This window comes from Ursus arctos, unplaced genomic scaffold (genome assembly GCF_023065955.2).
Source record: "Ursus arctos isolate Adak ecotype North America unplaced genomic scaffold, UrsArc2.0 scaffold_6, whole genome shotgun sequence".
NCBI classification, from domain to species: Eukaryota; Metazoa; Chordata; class Mammalia; order Carnivora; family Ursidae; genus Ursus; species Ursus arctos.
Genome location: NW_026623078.1, coordinates 40,414,997 through 40,434,714, shown reverse-complemented (window position 1 = coordinate 40,434,714; position 19,718 = coordinate 40,414,997). Strand labels below are relative to the sequence as shown.

The following is a 19,718-nucleotide window of genomic DNA, read 5'->3' as shown; positions in this document are numbered from 1 at the left end:
CCCCCAACAGGGGAGCAGCAAGATACACAAGCCAACTCTTAACCAGAATAAAGAGACATATAGATAAAAATATGTTAATAGTAGGGGACCGCAACACTCCACTATCAGAAATAGACAGAGCAGAAAATTGACAAAGAAACATGGGCTTTCAATGCCATACTCGATGAGTTGGACCTCATAAATATATATAGAACACTACACCCCAGAACCAAAGAATACTCATTCTATTCTAATGCCCATGGAACATTCTCAAGAATAGACCATGTTCTGGGACACAAAACAGGTCTCAACCGATACCAAAAGATTGAAATTATCCCCTGCATATTCTCAGACCACAACGCCTTGAAATTGGAACTCAACCACAAGGAAAAATTTGGAAGAAACTCAAACACTTGGAGACTAAGAACCATCCTGCTCAGGAATGATTCAACAAACCAGGAAATCAAAAATCAATTTAAACAATTTATGTAGACCAACGAGAATGAAAACACAGTGGTCCAAAACCTATGGGATACTGCAAAGGCAGTCCTAAGGGGGAAATACATAGCCATCCAAGCCTCACTCAAAAGAATAGAAAAATCTAAAATGCAGTTTTTATATTCTCACCTCAAGAAGCTGGAACGGCAACAGAGGGACAGGCCTAATCCACTCACAAGGAAGCAGTTGACCAAGATTAGAGCAGAAATCAATGAATTAGAAACCAGGAGTACAGTAGAGCAGATCAACAGAACTAGAAGCTGGTTCTTTGAGAGAATCAATAAAATTGACAGACCACTGGCAAGACTTATCCAAAAGAATAGAGAAAGGACCCAAATTAATAGAATTATGAATGAAAAAGGAGAGGTCACAACCAACACCAATGAAATTGGACGGATTATTAGAAACTTTTATCAACAGCTTTATGCCAATAAATTAAGCAATCTGGAAGAGATGGAGGCCTTCCTGGAAACCTATAAACTACCAAGACTGAAACAGGAAGAAATTGATTTCTTAAACAGGCCAATTAATTATGAAGAGATTGAGTCAGTGATAAACAACCTTCCAAATAACAAAACTCCAGGCCCAGATGGTTTTCCTGGGGAATTCTACCAAACATTCAAAGAAGAAATAATACCTATTCTCCTAAAGCTATTTCAAAAAATAGAAACAGAAGGAAAGCTACCAAACTCATTCTATGAGGCCAATATTACCTTGATCCCCAAACCAGGCAAAGACCCCATCAAAAAGGAGAATTACAGACCGATTTCCCTAATAAATATGGACGCCAAAATCCTCAACAAGATCCTGGCTAATAGAATCCAACAGTACATTAAAAGGATTATCCATCATGACCAAGTGGGATTCATCCCTGGGATGCAAGGGTGGTTCAACATTCGCAAATCAATCAGTGTCTTAGATTATATCCAAAAAGAAAAATTCAAAAATCATATGATTCTCTCAATAGATGCAGAAAAAGCATTTGACAAAACACAGCATCCTATCCTGATTAAAACCCTTCAGAGTGTAGGGATAGAGGGTACATTCCTCAAACTCATAAAAACCATCTATGAAAAGCCTACAGCAAATATCATTCTCAATGGGGAAAAGCTGAAAGCCTTTCCCTTAAGATCAGAACACGACAAGGATGTCCACTCTCGCCACTATTATTCAACATAGTACTAGAAGTCCTTGCAACAGCAATCAGACAACAAAAAGGGATAAAACGTATCCAAATCGGCAGAGAAGAAGTCAAACTGTCTCTCTTTGCAGATGACATGATACTCTATATGGAAAATCCAAAAGAATCCACTCCCAAACTATTAGAAGTTATAGAGCAATTCAGTAATGTGGCGGGATACAAAATCAATGCTCAGAAATCAGTTGCATTTCTATACACGAATAATGAGACTGAAGAAAGAGAAATTAGGGAATCCATCCCATTTACAATAGCACCAAAAACCATACATTACCTTGGAATTAACTTAACCAGAGATGTAAAGGATCTATATTCTAGAAACTATAAATCACTCTAGAAAGACATTGAAGAAGGAACAAAAAGATGGAAAAATATTCCATGCTCATGGATCGGAAGAACTAACATAGTTAAAATGTCCATGTTACCCAAGTAAGGAGGGCACATATTGCATGGTGCACTGGGTGTTATACACAACTAATGAATCATCGAGCCTTACATCGAAAACCGGGGATGTACTGTACGGTGACTAACATAATATAATAAAAAATCATTATAAAAAAAATGTCCATGCTACCCAGAGCAATCTACACTTTCAGTGCTATCCTGATCAAAATACCGATGACATTTTTCAAAGAACTGGAACAAATAGTCCTTAAATTTGTATGGAAGCAGAAAAGGCCCCGAATCGCCAAGGAACTGTTGAAAAGGAAAAACAAAGCTGGGGGCATCACAATGCCGGATTTTGAGCTGTACTACAAAGCTGTGATCACAAAGACAGAATGGTACTGGCACAAAAACAGACACATAGACCAATGGAACAGAATAGAGAACCCAGAAATGGACCCTCGACTCTTTGGGCAACTCATCTTTGATAAAGCAGGAAAAAACATCTGGTGGAAAAAAGACAGTCTCTTCAATAAATTGTGCTGGGAAAATTGGACAGCTACATGCAAAAGAATGAAACTTGACCACTCTCTCACACCATACACAAAAATAAACTCCAAATGGATGAAAGACCTCGATGTGAGACAGGAATCCATCAAAATCCTAGAGGAGAACATAGGCAGCAACCTCTACGACATCAGCCAAAGCAACCTTTTTCATGACACATCTCCAAAGGCAAGAGAAACAAAAGATAAAATGAACTTGTGGGACTTCATCAAGATAAAAAGCTTCTGCACAGTCAAGGAAACAGTCAAAAAAACTAAGAGGCATCCCACGGAATGGGAGAATATATTTGCAAATGATACTACAGATAAAAGACTGCTATCCAAGATCTACAAAGAACTTCTCAAACTCAATACACAAGAAACAAATAAAAAAAACAAAAAATGGGCAGAAGATATGAACAGACACTTTTCCAATGATGACATACAAATGGCTAACAGACACATGAGAAAATGTTCAAAATCATTAGCCATCAGGGAAATTCAAATCAAAACCACACTAAGATACCACCTTACACCAGTTAGAATGGCAAAAATTGACAAGGCAAGAAACAACAATTGCTGGAGAGGATGTGGAGAAAGGGGATCCCTCCTACATTGTTGGTGGGAATGCAAGTTGGTACAGCCACTCTAGAAAACAGTGTGGAGGTCCCTTAAATGTTAAAAATTGAGCTACCCTATGATCCAGCCATTGCACTACTGGGTGTTTACCCCAAAGATACAGACGTAGTGAAGAGAAGGGCCATATGCACCCCAATGTTCATAGCAACATTGTCCACAATAGCTAAATCGTGGAAGGAGCCGAGATGCCCTTCCACGGATGACTGGATTAAGAAATTGTGGTCCATATATACAATGGAATATTACTCAGCTATCAGAAAGAACGAATTCTCAACATTTGCTGCAACATGGATGGCACTGGAGGAGATAATGCTAAGTGAAATAAGTCAAGCAGAGAAAGGCAATTATATGATTTCTCTCATCTATGGAACATAAGAACTAGGAAGATCGGTAGGGGAAGAAAGGGATAAAGAAAGGGGGGGTAATCAGAAGGGGGAATGAAGCATGAGAGACTATGGACTCTGAGAAACAAACTGAGGGCTTCAGAGGGGAGGGGGGTGGGGGAATGGGATAGGCTGGTGATGGGTAGTAAGGAGGGCACGTATTGCATGGTGCACTGGGTGTTATAGGCAACTAATGAATCATCGAACTTTACATCAAAAACCAGGGATGTACTGTATGGTGACTAACATAATATAATAAAAAAAAAATTTTTTTTAAATCTACAGGGCAAGCCAACAGGCTAGAGACCCTGAGAAGAGTGAATGTTGCATCTCAAACCCAAAGCAGTTTGGAAACATAATTCTCTCTTGTCAGAGTACTTCAGGGTTTGTTTGTTTGTTTGTTTGTTTGTTTGTTTCCTCTTAAGGCCTTCAACTGATTGAATAAGGCCCACCCACATAATGGAGTGTTTCCTTGCTTTACTCAAAGTCTAATAACTTAAATATTAACCTCATCTAAAAAATACCTTCACAGTAACATTTAGACTTATGTTTAACTAAATACCTAAGAAGGCTGTAGCCTAGCCAAGTTAACCCAAAATTGACCATCACAGACCCCAAGCACTGCTGGATTTATACAGAATATAATTAAGTCAAAAGTAAGAAACCAAGCTATTGCTAATGCCAAATTTGAAAATTGATAAATGCATCCTCTCAAAAATAATAACTGTTGTTTATTATTATTCTCACTATGTACTACACTGTATTATCTGCTTCAATACCTTCTCTCGATTCTCACAGCAAACCTCTAACAAAAGTTTTATTAGTATCCCCATTTTACAGAAAGTGCAAACTACTTACCTGATTGAGGCCATACATCTCAAAGCAGTGGGACAGGGTATGAGCACAGGTTTTTCTTACTACACAGTCTATGAACTTAACCACTCTACGATGCTATTTTTCAATTCCCCACCAGCCCTATCTGGACGAATGATAAGATGTTGAGCAACCAGAGAAGTTTTCCTAGGATCAAAAAACAATGCTAGCTCAAGGCCATTCCTTACCAGTTTTCACAGAATTAGTATTAGCACATCAGTTTCACACCCAGAAAGCTAAATTCACACACAATTTGCTATTCTCCTACTAAGACAACACCCTAAATCTCATGTGGTTCTTTTCTTTCTCAGTCAAAAGCAGAATTAGAGTCGCAGGATTTTACTAAAATTTTTCTTCAATCAATTGTGGTTAATTAGTAAGATTTGCTGCTTCTACATGGGGTTTCAAGAGCTTCTAAAGAGCTTAAGGATGAATAATCATATTATAATATTTTTTAAGTTTTTCCACAAAAAAATGGCTCTCTTCCTTGTAGATTGCATGATGTTACAGCCCAAGCTCAAGTATTAAGCTAATAAGGAACAATTCATTTCTATAAAACTGAGCAGTTTTCTCTACTTTCTGATAATCGATTATTTTGATTTCAATTTTTAAATATCATTTATGAAATCAAATGCTAGGGAAATCACATTTTGCCTCTACCACTAAATTACCAGAGACGGGAGAGAATTTAGTAAAAGTTCTATTTTGCCACCTAGTGGTCAGAATTTAAATCTCATCCCTTAGAAACTGAAAAAGAGCTTAACAGGTAACCAGGGATCCAGATACCAAAATGAGAATGTAGGCATGACCAGTCTATCAAGGAAAGCACAGTGTTTCTCGCTATTTGCTGCTCCAGGAAAAATGCAGAACAGATCCCAAACAGGACACCTCACTGGGACCTGTGACTCATTGTGATTATGTGGCAAGTGAAGCCTGGAGAGGTTTTGACTTCAGTGGTAGGAAAGATGAAGGGTGGGGGTGACAAACTATGTGAGTGACAGACTGAGTCAGGAATGGAATGGAAATGACATAATTATTTCTACTAGTCACACATGATCCCCCACTAGTAACACCCTAATCAGATATGCCATTACATTTTCTCTGAAAGTTTTCAAATCAGAGCATTACAGTAAGACTTACTACATTTCATTTTAATTACCTTTATTTTTACCTGGTGGTATCAGTAATAAGGTACTGTTGCTAGATTTTTTAAAGTATTTTGAACAATGAGCTTATGACCCAGATGAACTCCATTCAGCTACACACCCTGAACAGTTACTCTGACTAAAGTGTGAGGCACTCCAGATGCTGCACCCATATAGTCCCTGCTCTCCAGTGCTTCCCAATAAGGCAGGGAAATTCTAAATAATAATATCCTTGGTTGTGTGATGATTATGTGACTCAAAACATGTAAAGTGTTTATATCAACACCTGCCACATAGTAAATTCTGTTGTTATTATCACCATATTACTAACTAGAAAATAAAACTAATTCAATCACACAGGAGTTTCTACACTGGTAAAATCAGGTTCTTCGTGTGGCCCTGCTTGAACCTATTTTCAAGATGGATTAGATTCATCCACAGGGTTGTGACTTCCCACTTTATGTGATACTGAAGCTCCCAGAAAAATAGAATTATTGTCAGTTCTCAAGGAAAGCTTGATGGACATAACTTTTACGAATGTTTGCAAATATTGAGCATAGGGTTGTGTCCAACATCACTTAGAACTCAATAAATTATGACATAATAACTTGCAAATTATTTATCACATTTGACTTCGCTGCTCCTGATAGCTACCAATCAGTAGCACGACTGGCATAGTCAATAGCATGGGCAACTGAATTCAGAATTCTCTGCTCTACACATACCCCCCATCACTTGTTAATAGAAGTGGAGTTTAAGATGGGATAAAGCATTTCCTTTTATAATAAATAAGGCTGAGTTGGGAAAATCCCTGAAGACTATTGTTTATACTTTAGGGACACCTAAAAGTCACAGTGAATTATAAATTACTGATAATATCTTAAGTTCTGTTTCAAAGAAGTTAAGCAGGAATAAACCTAGAAATGGAGAAATCCTGCAGGACTGAGAAGGTAATCATTACAAAAATAAATTTTACCAGGTTTTCAGTTCTGTTCAGAGCTTGGCATTATTAAAAGAACTTTCTAGGTACAGGAACCACCATCTAATCTATATGTTAGGTTTTGATTTAAATAAAAATAGAGGGGTGCCTGGGTGGCTCAGGTGGTTGAGCGTCTGCCTCTTGGTTTCAGCTCAAGTCATGATCTCATGGATTGTGGAATGAAGCCCCCCCAACTCCCCCATCAGGGGTCTGTGCGTGGGGAGGAGTCTCCTTGACATTCTCTCTCCCTGCCGTTCCCCCAGCTCTCACGCATTCTCTTTCTCTCTAAAATAAATAAGTGTATCTCTAAAAATAGTAATAATAATAAAATAAAAATAGAATTTCTCTATTTCTGTTAAAATCTCTAGAATCTGTATTCACATCTGTAATATAGCACTGAATTTCCCATTGCTGAAAATGGAGTAATATCTGACAACTTCATTTTATGCATTACCCCATATTTACTTAGTGCCTAGCATGCCCCAAACATTGGTGAGACATTGAGGGCACAGAAGTGAAGAATACACAGATCTTGCCCTCAGTTGTTCAGAATGCAGATTTAAAAGACAACAATACACACACTCTGGTGATTCCCTTTCTGTGACATCTATTGCATGTGTGACCTTAGGGAAGTAGTCAAAAGACTTCCTAAGTTTCCATTCCCTCATCTAAAAACCAGGAGTGATAATACATTAATTAATGCCAGGCATCACAGGAAGGTTGAAAGAATAAAACAGGTAAAGATAAGAAAATAGTAAAATTTGGGGTGCCTGGGTGGCACAGCGGTTAAGCGTCTGCCTTCAGCTCATGGCGTGATCCCGGCATTATGGGATCGAGCCCCACATCAGGCTCCTCCGCTATGAGCCTGCTTCTTTCTCTCCCACTCCCCCTGCTTGTGTTCCCTCTCTCGCTGGCTGTCTCTATCTCTGTCGAATAAATAAATAAAATCTTTTTTAAAAAAAGAAAAGAAAATAGTAAAATTTAATACAAATGTTATTAATATAATGTTAATGTTGATACTTATACAGGTACTCTCACTTTATTTTTAAAAAGGACATTTATGAAACAATGACTGTGCTCTGACCTTCTGAAAATCAAAAACTTTCCTGATGCCCTCTATAAAAGAAATGGAGCTGCATTACGAAGAAAAAACACTAGCCCTGGGATGTAATTCTTTTTAATCACACAATAGTGGAACAAAGTGTATCTCAAGAAAAGAATTATTTTCGAGGGGTGGAGGGTGGAGATAATTGTTATCAGACTCATAAACTATAGCAACTTCGTAATGCGAACTTCATTCACAAAGCCTAAGTACAGATGAGAAGAACCTAGTTCTAGATCACAGTTGCCCCAAGGCCAGTGGCTCCTGTCCATAAAACAATTAGGGTACAGAAACACTTAATTGATAAAACTTAAACTGTAAGTTTTTATTACATACAGCTACTATGTTGCATTTACATAAATTGATACATATTCTATGCAAATGTGTTCATAAAAATTCATATTTATAACAGTTCAGATTTTTTCTCTGAGGAAATCCAAGCTCTAAGCTAAAAGTTATTCATGTAGGCACTTGCACATTTCTACTGAGGAAAGCAATAATTGTTTGCTTATCTATTTTAGAGCTCATCTCCTAGTTTGGTCTAACACTTTCACATATTGGGTTTCCTTTATTAGTGCTTTCTGCCAGTAAGCTAACCTAAAGGTAGAAGAGAAAAGATGAAATGTGTTCTTCCTCAAAGGGCATTCTGTTCCTACAAACGATCTTGAGGTGTGTGTTTTACTTCATTTTCATTGAAATTAATAAAAGTCAAACTGACATCTCGTCAGTTCTTCTCCCCAGTTTCATTCTCTCACCCTGCCCAGAGGGGGCCACTAAGATGATTTCAAAGGTATCCTTCCAGTCCTCATTTTTGTAATTTCAGTTTATATCTATACAGGCATCAATGACTATTTTGTGTAGTGTTTTCATAGCTGGAGCCATATTGATTATATTCTACATCTTGTTTTTTTGTGCAGCCCAATTTTTTTGTCAAGTTCAATCATATCTATATGCAGAGAAAGATCTGATTTATTTATTTTAACCACTCTATGGTATTACAACCTACAAATATTCAACATTTTTATCTGTCCACAGATTGACATGTTGTTTCCATTTTTTTTGGTACTGAAAACAATACTGCCACACACATCTCTGTGTATTTATAGAACAAGAATTACAGTCATAGGAAAACATTAAAATCATTAATAACTCCTATGAATACAATTTAATACACTTGGGAATTTTCATCAAAGTTCATTTCAATAGGAATTGTTCAAGGAATGAAAACTTTATTTTGGCCCACAATTATAATTAGGATTGTAAAAATTAATGCCCAAAAAATCAAATTGCATAAATGTAAATGGGTTTTTTTTTTTTACTCTTCTGTTTCAGATCATTTACAGTGTTATTCTTCTCTATGGATATGAATGATTGAGAGTTAGCTTTATCACAATACTATTCCAAACATGTTTATGCTTAAGAACTTCCAAGTGTATTTCTAATGAATTTTCTCTAAAACATCAAGAACATGAACTTTCTTTAGTGAGGGAGATCCTAAGATTGATCCGAAGTTTATTTGTGTTTTTTAAGAGTTCTGAGTGATCAGAACACAAATTTCCAAAATGAAATTACTCTGACCCAATTACAGCTTTAAGAGAAATCAGGCACTGTAATATTAGCCATCAGAAAGAAGGAATACTTACCGTTTACATCAGTGTGGATGGAAATGGAGGGTATTATGTTAAGCAAAATTAGTCAATCAAAGAAAGACAATTATCATAGGGTTTCACTCATATGTGGAATATAAGAAACAGGGCAGAGGACCATAGGGGAAGGGAGGGAAAACTGAATGGGAAGTCATCAGAGAGGGAGAAAAACCATGAGAGACTCTTAACTATAGGAAACAAACTGAGAGTTGCTGGAGGTGAGGTGGGTGGGAGATGGGGTAGTCAAGTGATGGGCATTAAAAAGGGCATGTGATGTGGTAAGCAATGGATGTTATACGCAACTAATAAATTATTGAACACTACATTCTGAAGGTAATCATGTACTATAAGTTGGCAAATTGAATTTAAATTTAAAAAAAGAAATCAGTCACATAATGGGGCGCCTGGGTGGCTCAGTCAGTTAAGCATCCCACTCTTGATTTCAGCTAGGGTCGTGATCTCAAGGTCATGAGACTGAGCCCCGAGTTGGGCTCTGCACTCAGCACAGGAGTCTGCTTGCTCATGCCCACATTCTCTCTCTCTCTCCCCCTCCAAAATAAATAAATAAAATCTAAAAAAAAAAAAAAAAGAAAAGAAAAAGAAATCAGGCACATGAGCCATATATTTAGAGAATTTTTACTAAAAACAAAATAACCACAATTTTTAGAAAGAAATTGTTTGTCATTTGCTTTAGCAAGTATGATAACCTATGAGACACAGTAGGAATAAAACAAATATAAATAAAAATTATATACCTTGCACAAAACAAATATATAGCAAGAAAAGAAAAAGTAAATTTTCCTTTACCTAAAAGGATCTTTCCGTGTTTTTGCAAATACAAATCATATTCATCTTCAACGGACTCCAATTGTGTTATCTACATGAGCAACTTCTTGGTGCTTCCCCCTCTCCTGTTCCCATTCCCAGAAAGTAGTAACTCCATCTCCTCTTCAAAGTTTTATGGATATTTAACTGGAATGTCTTATGACATGATTCACTTCTACCATCAATTACAGCTTTTCTGTTTACTTGAAACATCATCCCAACTAATTTACTCTCTTTCATCTTTCATAGCTCCAAGGGCATGTACAAAGGCTTGCTCATAGCAGCTTTTCATCAATATTTGTTGGGCTATATTAAGAAGGTATTCCTGTCAGCCTTGGCCTTTTTTTTCTATGCTGGATAACCAAAAGCTATACTTTCTCACATAAATTTTTAAAATTCTGACTTCAAGTTCATTTGAATGTTCCTTACCAATGGCTACATGAAGATACTTCAATCATAAATCATTAACTTTCCTTATCAGTCAAGCATCCCTGAAGTCTAAATTTCAGATGGATCTAGGTCAAGTGTTTGCTATGGAAATCATTACAGAAAACTGGTGATTGCTGAATGATTATCCAATCCACAAATTGGGAGCATGCCCTTTGTGTCTCCTCCGCCTTCCTCTGCTCCTGACTATGATTAGTTCTCCACAAAACAGTAATTCCCCTAAGGGATGGGAAGGACCAACCACAAAAGGAAGGCAGCTACATGTTAGCAGCTCTGAGAGAAAAATAAAATATTTGGTGAAAGCAAAAAATTCCAAATCACTATGTAAAGTAACATTTTTGAAGCATTTGTCAATTTTTCTTTAGCCTATTATATAGATAAATTATTATTCTTTGGGCACAACACAAATATACACACATATTCTAACAAATCAGATGTGTCTCTTACACTATTAAAGTGGATATGAACATCATTCATTCAACAGATATTACTTTTATATCTATTATGTATAGTTACTCTGCTTTTAAGAAGATAATAAATAAGCTGGTAAAGAAAGACATACGAGCTTGGAAAGTTAAATAATAATATCAAACAGCAGTATGAAAGGTGTTATAAAAAAGCAACATATTCAGATTTTTATTTTGGTCTAGGTCAGTCTTAATACTAATAATTATTATCACTATTCTGTTACCATAATCATTTAATAGCTATCATTAATTAAACACTATGTTGAGTTTTACATGAGTAAAATTTTACCATTATGAAATCTACCCTTTTAACTCCCACTTAACCGATTAGGAAACCTTCCATGGGGCGCCTGGGTGGCACAGGCCTTAATCGTCTGCCTTTGGCTCAGGGCGTGATCCCAGCGTTCTGGGATCGAGCCCCACATCAGGCTCCTCCGCTAGGAGCCTGCTTCTTCCTCTCCCACTCCCCCTGCTTGTGTTCACTCTCTTGCTGGCTGTCTCACTCTGTCAAATAAATAAATAAAATCTTTAAAAAAAGAAAAAAAAGAAAAAAGATAACCTTCTATAATACTGGTAGTGGAGACAGGATTAAAACCCAAATCTGTCTGACCAGGATCCAAAGTCTTGTATTCACATTATAGGTTTGTGGGGTTTTTTCCTAAATTTTGGGACAAAACAAGTCCATATTGGCAATTAATATTTTAGTGTTAACACAAACAACTTTTATTACTATTTATTTTCATGTCATTTTAAATTATTTGGAATGTTGTCTTTGTAGCTGTGCCTATAAGAATTATTTTTCTCTTTGTTATTTTTTTCTTTAGGGTTGTGATACACAGATGATTTATGACATGTTGCTAAGATTGAAATCCACTGTTTATTTACCTGGTGACTTTGTCTGCAAAAAGGTGAGTGCGTGCTATCTTTTGAATACACAATAAATAAGTACATTTAAGAAGTTCAGATATAGGTCAAGAGCATAGTTTAAATAGAATTTCCAGGGTGAATTCCATAGAATAGAAATAATTATGACACATAGTTTTGTAAAAGAATAATCAACTCTGAGTTCAAAATGGAACAAGACAATATAGATTTCATTATCTATAGGATATAAGTGTGGGAAGTCTGAAAAGTTTTTTTGTATAAATGTAAATCATCACTCGTCACACCCCATTAATGCCAAATATTTAAAGTGGAGAAAAAAGTTATAGAAGTGAAAGGTGGTTCTGCCCTTTTTATGTCTTCAGCAAGCTATCAGTTACCTCCATTTAGCTCACCCAATTAATGGATAATTAATGCCACATTCTTTCCAATTTAACTGCAATTTTTATGATTATAAAAGTAATACATGCTCATTATTTTTAAAATGGAAAACACATAAAAGCATAAAGATGAAAATTCCACTACCCAGAATAACCACTACTCATATATTGCAACTTATTTTTTATACTGATTGGTGGATAGATAAAGCTTGTTTTATAAAATTGACATACTGTATTTATGTTTTGTCATGTAACTATATATCATATGAACATTTTATTTACTATTCAGTAATCTTCTACAACCTCATTTTTAAAGATGTATAATATTATGGTCTATGAATATACAATAATTTTCTTTTTTTATAGTGTATCTCTTTATTTAGATCTTTTCTTTTTGAATATATGATAATTTTCAAATGTTTGCTATTATAAATAACTTTACAATGAACATTTTTGCACATCTCTGATTTCTAACTTAAGGTAGGAGAGAAGGAATGCTAACCTTGGGTTTTATATCTTGAGAGACTAAATCAGTAGTGAAGTCAATAATCAGAATAAAAAGTAGAGGAAGATGAGCAGTTTAAAGAAATGAGAAATGATCCCAAACCTTGGGGAGTTCACAAGCAAGTAAGGGTGAGAAGCACTTATTATCATTCCAAAATAATGTGTTAGGTGCTATGGTAAATGTAAGCACAAACTGTTATAGGACATGGAGTAAGGACACTTGTCCCACTGGGGTGCTGGCAAGACTTCCTGAAGAAGATGCTATTCAAACCAAGTCTTAAAAAGTGAATTTACAGGGGCATTTGGGTGGCTCAGTCAGTTAAGTGCCTTTTTTTTTCTTTTTTTTTTTTTGACAGAGAGAGAGAGCATGCATGCACAAGCAGGAGGAGTGCTAGAGGGAGAGGGAGAAGCAGACTCTCGGCTGAGCAGGGAGCCAGAAGTGGGAGTTGATCCCAGGACCCTAGGATCATGACCTGAGCCAAAGGCAGCCTCTTAAATGACTGAGCCAGCCAGGCACCCCAAATGTCTAACTCTTGATCTCAGCTCAGGTCTTGATATCAGGTTCATGGTTTCAAGCCCCACATTAGGCTGGGCATGGAGGCTACTTAAAAAAAAAGAGAGAGAGCCAAAAAAATGAATCTACATGAACCAAGAAAAAGAAGAAACAGGCATTCCAGATAAAGGAAAGAATTAGCATGCTCTAAGGCAGAAAGAAACTCTCTGCAGAGGAAGTTCAGAAGACTACAATAAGTCAAAAGTTAGAACATTTTAGCATCACTTATTCAAAAAAAGTCAATATTTTTTAGTTCTATGGCCAGGCACTGTGCTGAGTACTGGGTGTAACCGACCAACAGTGAGCAAAAAAAGATGGTTCTCGTCCTCCAAGGGCTTACAATCTAGTGCAAGGTATTCAATTCACAGTGTACATCAGAATCACCTAAAATTAGAAGTCTGGGATCCATCCCCAGCAATTCAATGGGTTAGGGTCAGCTCACATACCAATATTTTTTAAAAGCTCCCAGATAACTCTAAAATGCAGCCAAAGTTGAGAATCACTGGCCTGGTGGAAGAGAAAAACAATAAACAAATGAAATTAAATAAATACATAACTCCAAAATGTGCTAACTTCTACAAAGGAAAAATAGAATTCACTAGGGAAACGTGTTCTGGCAATGGCACTTATTTAGATTTGGGGCTTGAGAAGGGGGGAGGTTGTCAGGTTGTCAGCCATGACCTTTATAAAATATAAAGAGAACTATTTCTTTAGTAATAAGTTGGAGAGGACAGCATTTTAGATGAAGACTTGGAGCCATGAGCTAGGATAGAGCTTGGCATATTTACAGAATGGAAGCAAGTGATCAACTGGGATTATGGTGTAAAACAAGGTCAAGAGTATAAAGTATTTCAACATCTGGGTGGAGACAACTGGTGCACAGGTAGAAATCAGTCTAGTTTGTGAGAGAAGATAGAACTAGAGGTAAAACAAACATATGGAAACCAGCTTCATTAGAAGTTCAAGAAAGGTAAAAAGAAGAGGGCCAAGGCCTGTAACTTTGGAAAATACCATTATTTATGGAGGAGGTCAAGGAAGAAGAATCAGAGAAGGAGCTATCAGAGGTAAAGGAGGAAAAACGGAGGAGAGATTGTGACATAATAGAAACCAAGAATATGCAATCCCACACAAATTAGTCTAAGTTAAAAGTAGAAAGGTTGGTGATATGAAGTCATTTTCATTGAAATGGGAAATACAAACCACAGGTCAGTTTAAGGACCCCTTTAGGGCAGTGGTACATTTGGAATGACATGGCCTTAATGCACCAAAATGGCCTTTCAATTTGTTCCAATAACAGCAGGGACTGGAAATTGAGATAACTCATAGAAACTTTAACACCCATGCCCCTAAGCAGTTCAAATTTGCTTAACAAAGTGTGAAATCCAGAGTAGATACAGCCTTCTCATTTCTAATTCCTTCCTCTAATATATCCAGCACTCCATAATAAAAACACATCAGTGAACACAGGTGAAGGAAGGAAAGGAATAAGTAGGGAAAATAGCAGAAATGAGAAGGCATGAGACTACCTGCCACATTTCTTTGCTTTTGTTTGTAAGAAAGGTGGATTTAATTCATAGTAGATATTGACAGAGATGAAAAGTTGTTAAATTCAGCTTTGTTTTTGCTTATCATTTCCACAAATCACTGTAGGAAACAGGAAAGAAAAAACTCATATTCTATTGGCAGTTACCTTAATAATTGAAGACATGTCAGGGCTCGGGATGAAGTTTGCTGACGTGCCTAATCTTCAAGATGACTCCCAAATATACTGAGTGGGTAGCTTGAACCATTTCAAAGAATACTTGGGAATTTTCCCGGAATTAATTGCAAGAATTAATTTGAGTGTCAGAATGCCCCTTCTGAAGAATATATCCTTCTACACAGGAACCCTGAAAATTTGAAGTGCTCTCTCACTAAGTGTTACCTCACTCTACAGGAAGCTCTTGCATTTCTACACTTTCTCCAAATTAGTACATAAACCAACCACAAAAGCTTAGTTTGATCTTATTTTGCACATGCTGTCAGACCTTGTTCTCTAAGGAATGTCTACTTTATCTGAATTCTAATTAAACTTGCAGGAAAGGCTTAAATTAGCCTAGAAATATGCAAGAAATCGTGGAAGTTTTGGTTCGTTGATTATGCCAGATCTCCTTGGAAAATTATTGAAATGATCATTAAAAAATAATTAAACGTGCTGAACTATATTTAAGTGCCCATTACATACTTCTACCTCCAGTCAGTTGTAATAACTGCCTTTGAAAAATCATTCCAGTTCCTTGAGAATTACTTCATGCAAAGAATAAGGAGTATAGCCCTGTCGTAATCATTACTTCCTGGAGTATCTCTTGGAAAACTAATATTCAGACACCTTTCCTTTTTTTTTTTTTTAAATAATTCATAGCTATTTTATTGGTTTTTAAGAAATTGGTGTTGATACTGGATTTATCATTAGATATGATCTATCTGTATATATTCTATAGAGTCAGGTGACATAGGTGCTGCTAGTTTTAATGCTATCATCTGCCAACCTTGTAAATTTGCTCAAGACACTTAACTTTTCAAGCCTCTACTACCAATTTTTAAATATCTTTGACCTCACTGGGATTTTTGCAAGAATTAAATGAGTTAAGATCCCTGAAAATGCTTTACAATTATAAGGTAGCATGTTCTGATGGAACAAATGCAGGTATTAAAATAAGGAGCAATGTAAATATCAGATATTATTATGATTTTTAAAAGTACTATGCAAATGTAAGATGTTATTAACATTGATATTATGGAAACAACTGTAATAAGATCCATCTGTCTTGGAATTTCTACTTTGATCCATGTTTGAGAATAAATGCATGCTTAATATTCTGTACAATGCAAAATTTAAATATACTTCTCGCATTGCATAGTTAGGAGATTCTAGGCTTCCTTTTGCTTCTAGTTACTGTAATGGAGCTTTGACTAGTCAGCTGTGCTGATCTGTGCCTTTATTTTTCTTTCTGTAAAATGGAAATAATAGTGCTTACTTTATTTTCTTCATAAAAGTAATGGGAAGATAAAATGAGGAATTCAGTGTCACAGATGTTAACTAAGAGGTAGAACCTGAAAACTTTAAATTCAACCTAACAATTATAATATGATAAGAATTAATGGTCAGGAAGGGCAAACAACCGGGGTGCCTTGGAGGCTCAGTTGGCTGAGTGTCTCGCTCTTGGTTTCGGCTCAGGTCATGATCTCATGGGTCACGAGATCAAGCGCCATATGGGCTTCTGCACTCAGCAGGGTGTCTGCTTGAGATTCTCTCCCTCTGCCCCTCCCTCAATTATACTCGAACTCTCTATCTCTCTAAAATAAATAAATCTTTTTTAAAAAGGGAAGTGGAAGGAAAACAAACCTTGGTATTAAAGGACTTCAAAACTTCCCAGAAAATGGTTTAACTGTATTTCCCTCATTCATAAATGAGTGCCTATATCATAAGCCTATGCTCAGCACTGGAACAAAATAAACATTGTCTCAGCCATCATAGAGCATAAACTAAAATCAACATTGTTTAATCCCGAGTTAATTTTAATGTATTCTAATCTTTTGAAAATATGGCTAACAGGAATATTTAATGAATTTAAATAAGCCAGTCCCCTCCTGAACCAAGTAAGTAAATTTATTGTGTTCATGCTATTATTTTATACCTCGGGGTGATCGAGACACAATTTACTAAGACTTATAGGTGTTATTATCCAAATAGTTTGCCTAGTGTTATGCAAACCAGCTTATTTAGAATTTAACAGCTTTTCTTGACCCAATTGCAATTTAGGTCCATTGTAAAACATATTTATTCTTTTTGGATCTTGGAGTGAGAAGAGATGTCCAAAGGGTCCCACAACCACCCATTAGTTTGGTGATTTACATGATTCAACATAAAGTTATATTCATGGCTTAAGTTTTATTATAGCAAGGCAAACAGTGTAGGAACAGGAAGAAAAAGTTACACATAGGCAAAGAATAGAAAAATCAGGTGCAGGCTTCCTAAGTCCTACTTCTGGGAGGGTCATAAGGATACATTTTTCTCTCTGGCTGTAGACCTAAAGACAAAGACAAAATGTCTCCACCTAGGGAAGCCCATCAGAGTCTTGAGGTCAAATTTGTTAAATGGTGCTGGTCACATAGCTACATGACTAGCCGTGATTCAGACTCCAAACCAGATACCAAATACGCATCATAAATCTTTGTGTTTACATTAAACAATGTTGACAGCCTGGTATATCTTGCTATACTGCCCCAGGCATACAGAATAACACTATTAACCAGTTACTATGTGAATATTCCAGGAGTTCAGTTCTCTTGGCTTGAACAAGCATCATTGCCCTGGCTCCAAGAGTCCCCAGAGATAAGCAAGACTGAGTAAAACAACCTGATGCATTAACACTTTCCTTTCAATATGGAACAAGAATAATAGCTTAAAGGTCTCCTGTACTCCAATTACTAAACTCAGACCTCAGTGTTATAGGCAGAAGAGTGGAGTTGGCCTTCAAATGGCTGTAGCCTATGCTCTTTTGATACACCAAGCACCTTCTTCAAAGCATATCAGTGACCACCAAAGCCAGGGTGACTATGCTTACAACCAATTATTTCCTCTACCCATACCTGTCCCTGAAACAATGTGCTGACTGAAACATTTTCACCTGTCCAGTGGTGGCATACAGTGCTTACATGTTGGGAAGTATCACTTTCCTAGTAATTTCCTTTCATATAATACATCCATAACTACCTTAAGTCTTAAGATAATTACTTTTACATTGATATTGTGTTCTTTATTTATATTTATTCTTCTGGAACAGTTTATATTTCTTAATTTGGGGCATAATTGTCAAGAGTAAAGTGACTACCATTTTCTCTTTATATTTGGTACACAGGGAGAAATCGGCAAGGAAATGTATATCATCAAGCAAGGAGAAGTCCAAGTTCTTGGAGGTTCTGATGGTGCTCAAGTTCTGGTTACTCTGAAAGCTGGAGCAGTGTTTGGAGAAATCAGGTATCTTAAAGATACATCATAAGTATTAAAGTCTATTATTTGTCATAAAAGAAAAATCTTAGCTCAAAAATAAATAAGCTTCCTGCTCAAATTTGGCAAAGGTTTGATTGTTCTGAGAGCACTGGTAAAAAAAAAAGGATTTTCACATTTCTATTTATCCCTTCTTCCCCCAAAGACCTAACTCATTCAGCTCCTTAGACCCAGGGCCTAGTCAGTCCCTGGCATAAGGTAGATACTCAGTATATGTTGAATATGTATATATGTGAATGAATGAATGATGAAAGAAGAGTTGGGAGAATTAGTTGTCAGATTGTTGGAAAACTTAAATGTCAGGCTAAGAGAGCAATTTTGAGTAAGCCAAGGAGTGAGCAACAACCAGATTTTACAAGTCTTTTAGGCCATGGTACAGAATTTGTATTTTATTCTAAAGACAAATGGATGCCAGTGAAGGATTTTAGGCAAAAGTGATACAATTTGAATTATGATTTTAAATGACCTCTCCAACAGCTATGTGGAGAAAAGACAGTAGAAGAGCAAGCATAAAATAGAGGAAACCAATTAAGAGTCAGTTGTAGCAGTTCAAGTGAAAGATGATGGAGTCTTGAACTAGGATGCTGGCTCTGAAAGGGAAGAGAAGGGTGTGCTGTCAGGCAGTTATTGATATATCAATTTCAGAATTGAGAAAATTGAAACTTTAAGGCACCAATTATCTTGTCCAGGATAACATAGCTAATAAGTGGAAGGGACAACATTTAAACCTGAGTTTTGTGGATCAGGGTCCAGTGATCTTTCCACCATACTACAGAAGAATGATGTTCATCCAATCTTTGACTTCATAGCTGCTAAGAAATTATCTTCAGGGTTTGAGAGATATGGATAATTTCAGATGACTTCATATTAGTATAACAAAGATTTCCATAGAATGTTGAAGCATGTTATTTCTCTATTGATAATGTGGCCTCACTTTTTAAATTTTTTTCTCCTTGCTTAAAACAGAGTGGACACTCCTGTGAGGGTCCTGTTTTGGGGAAATGATGGAAACACTTCTCAGAATGTCCAAGACTTTAATTCTTCGCCTATTTTCTATTGCTTCCTTACTGGGAGTCCTTGCAAAAGTGATTTAATATTTTTTTAAAGATTTTATTTATTCATTTGAGAGCGAGAGCGAGAGAGAACACGAGCGGGGGAGGGGGAGGGGGCAGAGAGAGAAGCAGACTCCCCGCTGAGCAAGGATCCCAATGTGGGGCTCTATCCCAGGAATCCAGGATC

At 36.5% G+C, this 19,718-nt stretch overlaps 1 protein-coding gene across 1 annotated transcript in view; it reads left to right on the top strand.

Annotated features, from left to right (window-relative positions):
* The window catches only part of CNGB3 (cyclic nucleotide gated channel subunit beta 3), a 133,560-nt gene that overhangs the window by 92,139 nt on the left and 21,703 nt on the right, over positions 1 to 19,718 (top strand). The window contains exons 14-15 of the mRNA XM_026495793.1: positions 11,935 to 12,018; positions 18,331 to 18,449. Coding sequence (XP_026351578.1) covers positions 11,935 to 12,018; positions 18,331 to 18,449 — 203 coding nt within the window. The remainder of the gene's footprint in view (positions 1 to 11,934; positions 12,019 to 18,330; positions 18,450 to 19,718) is intronic.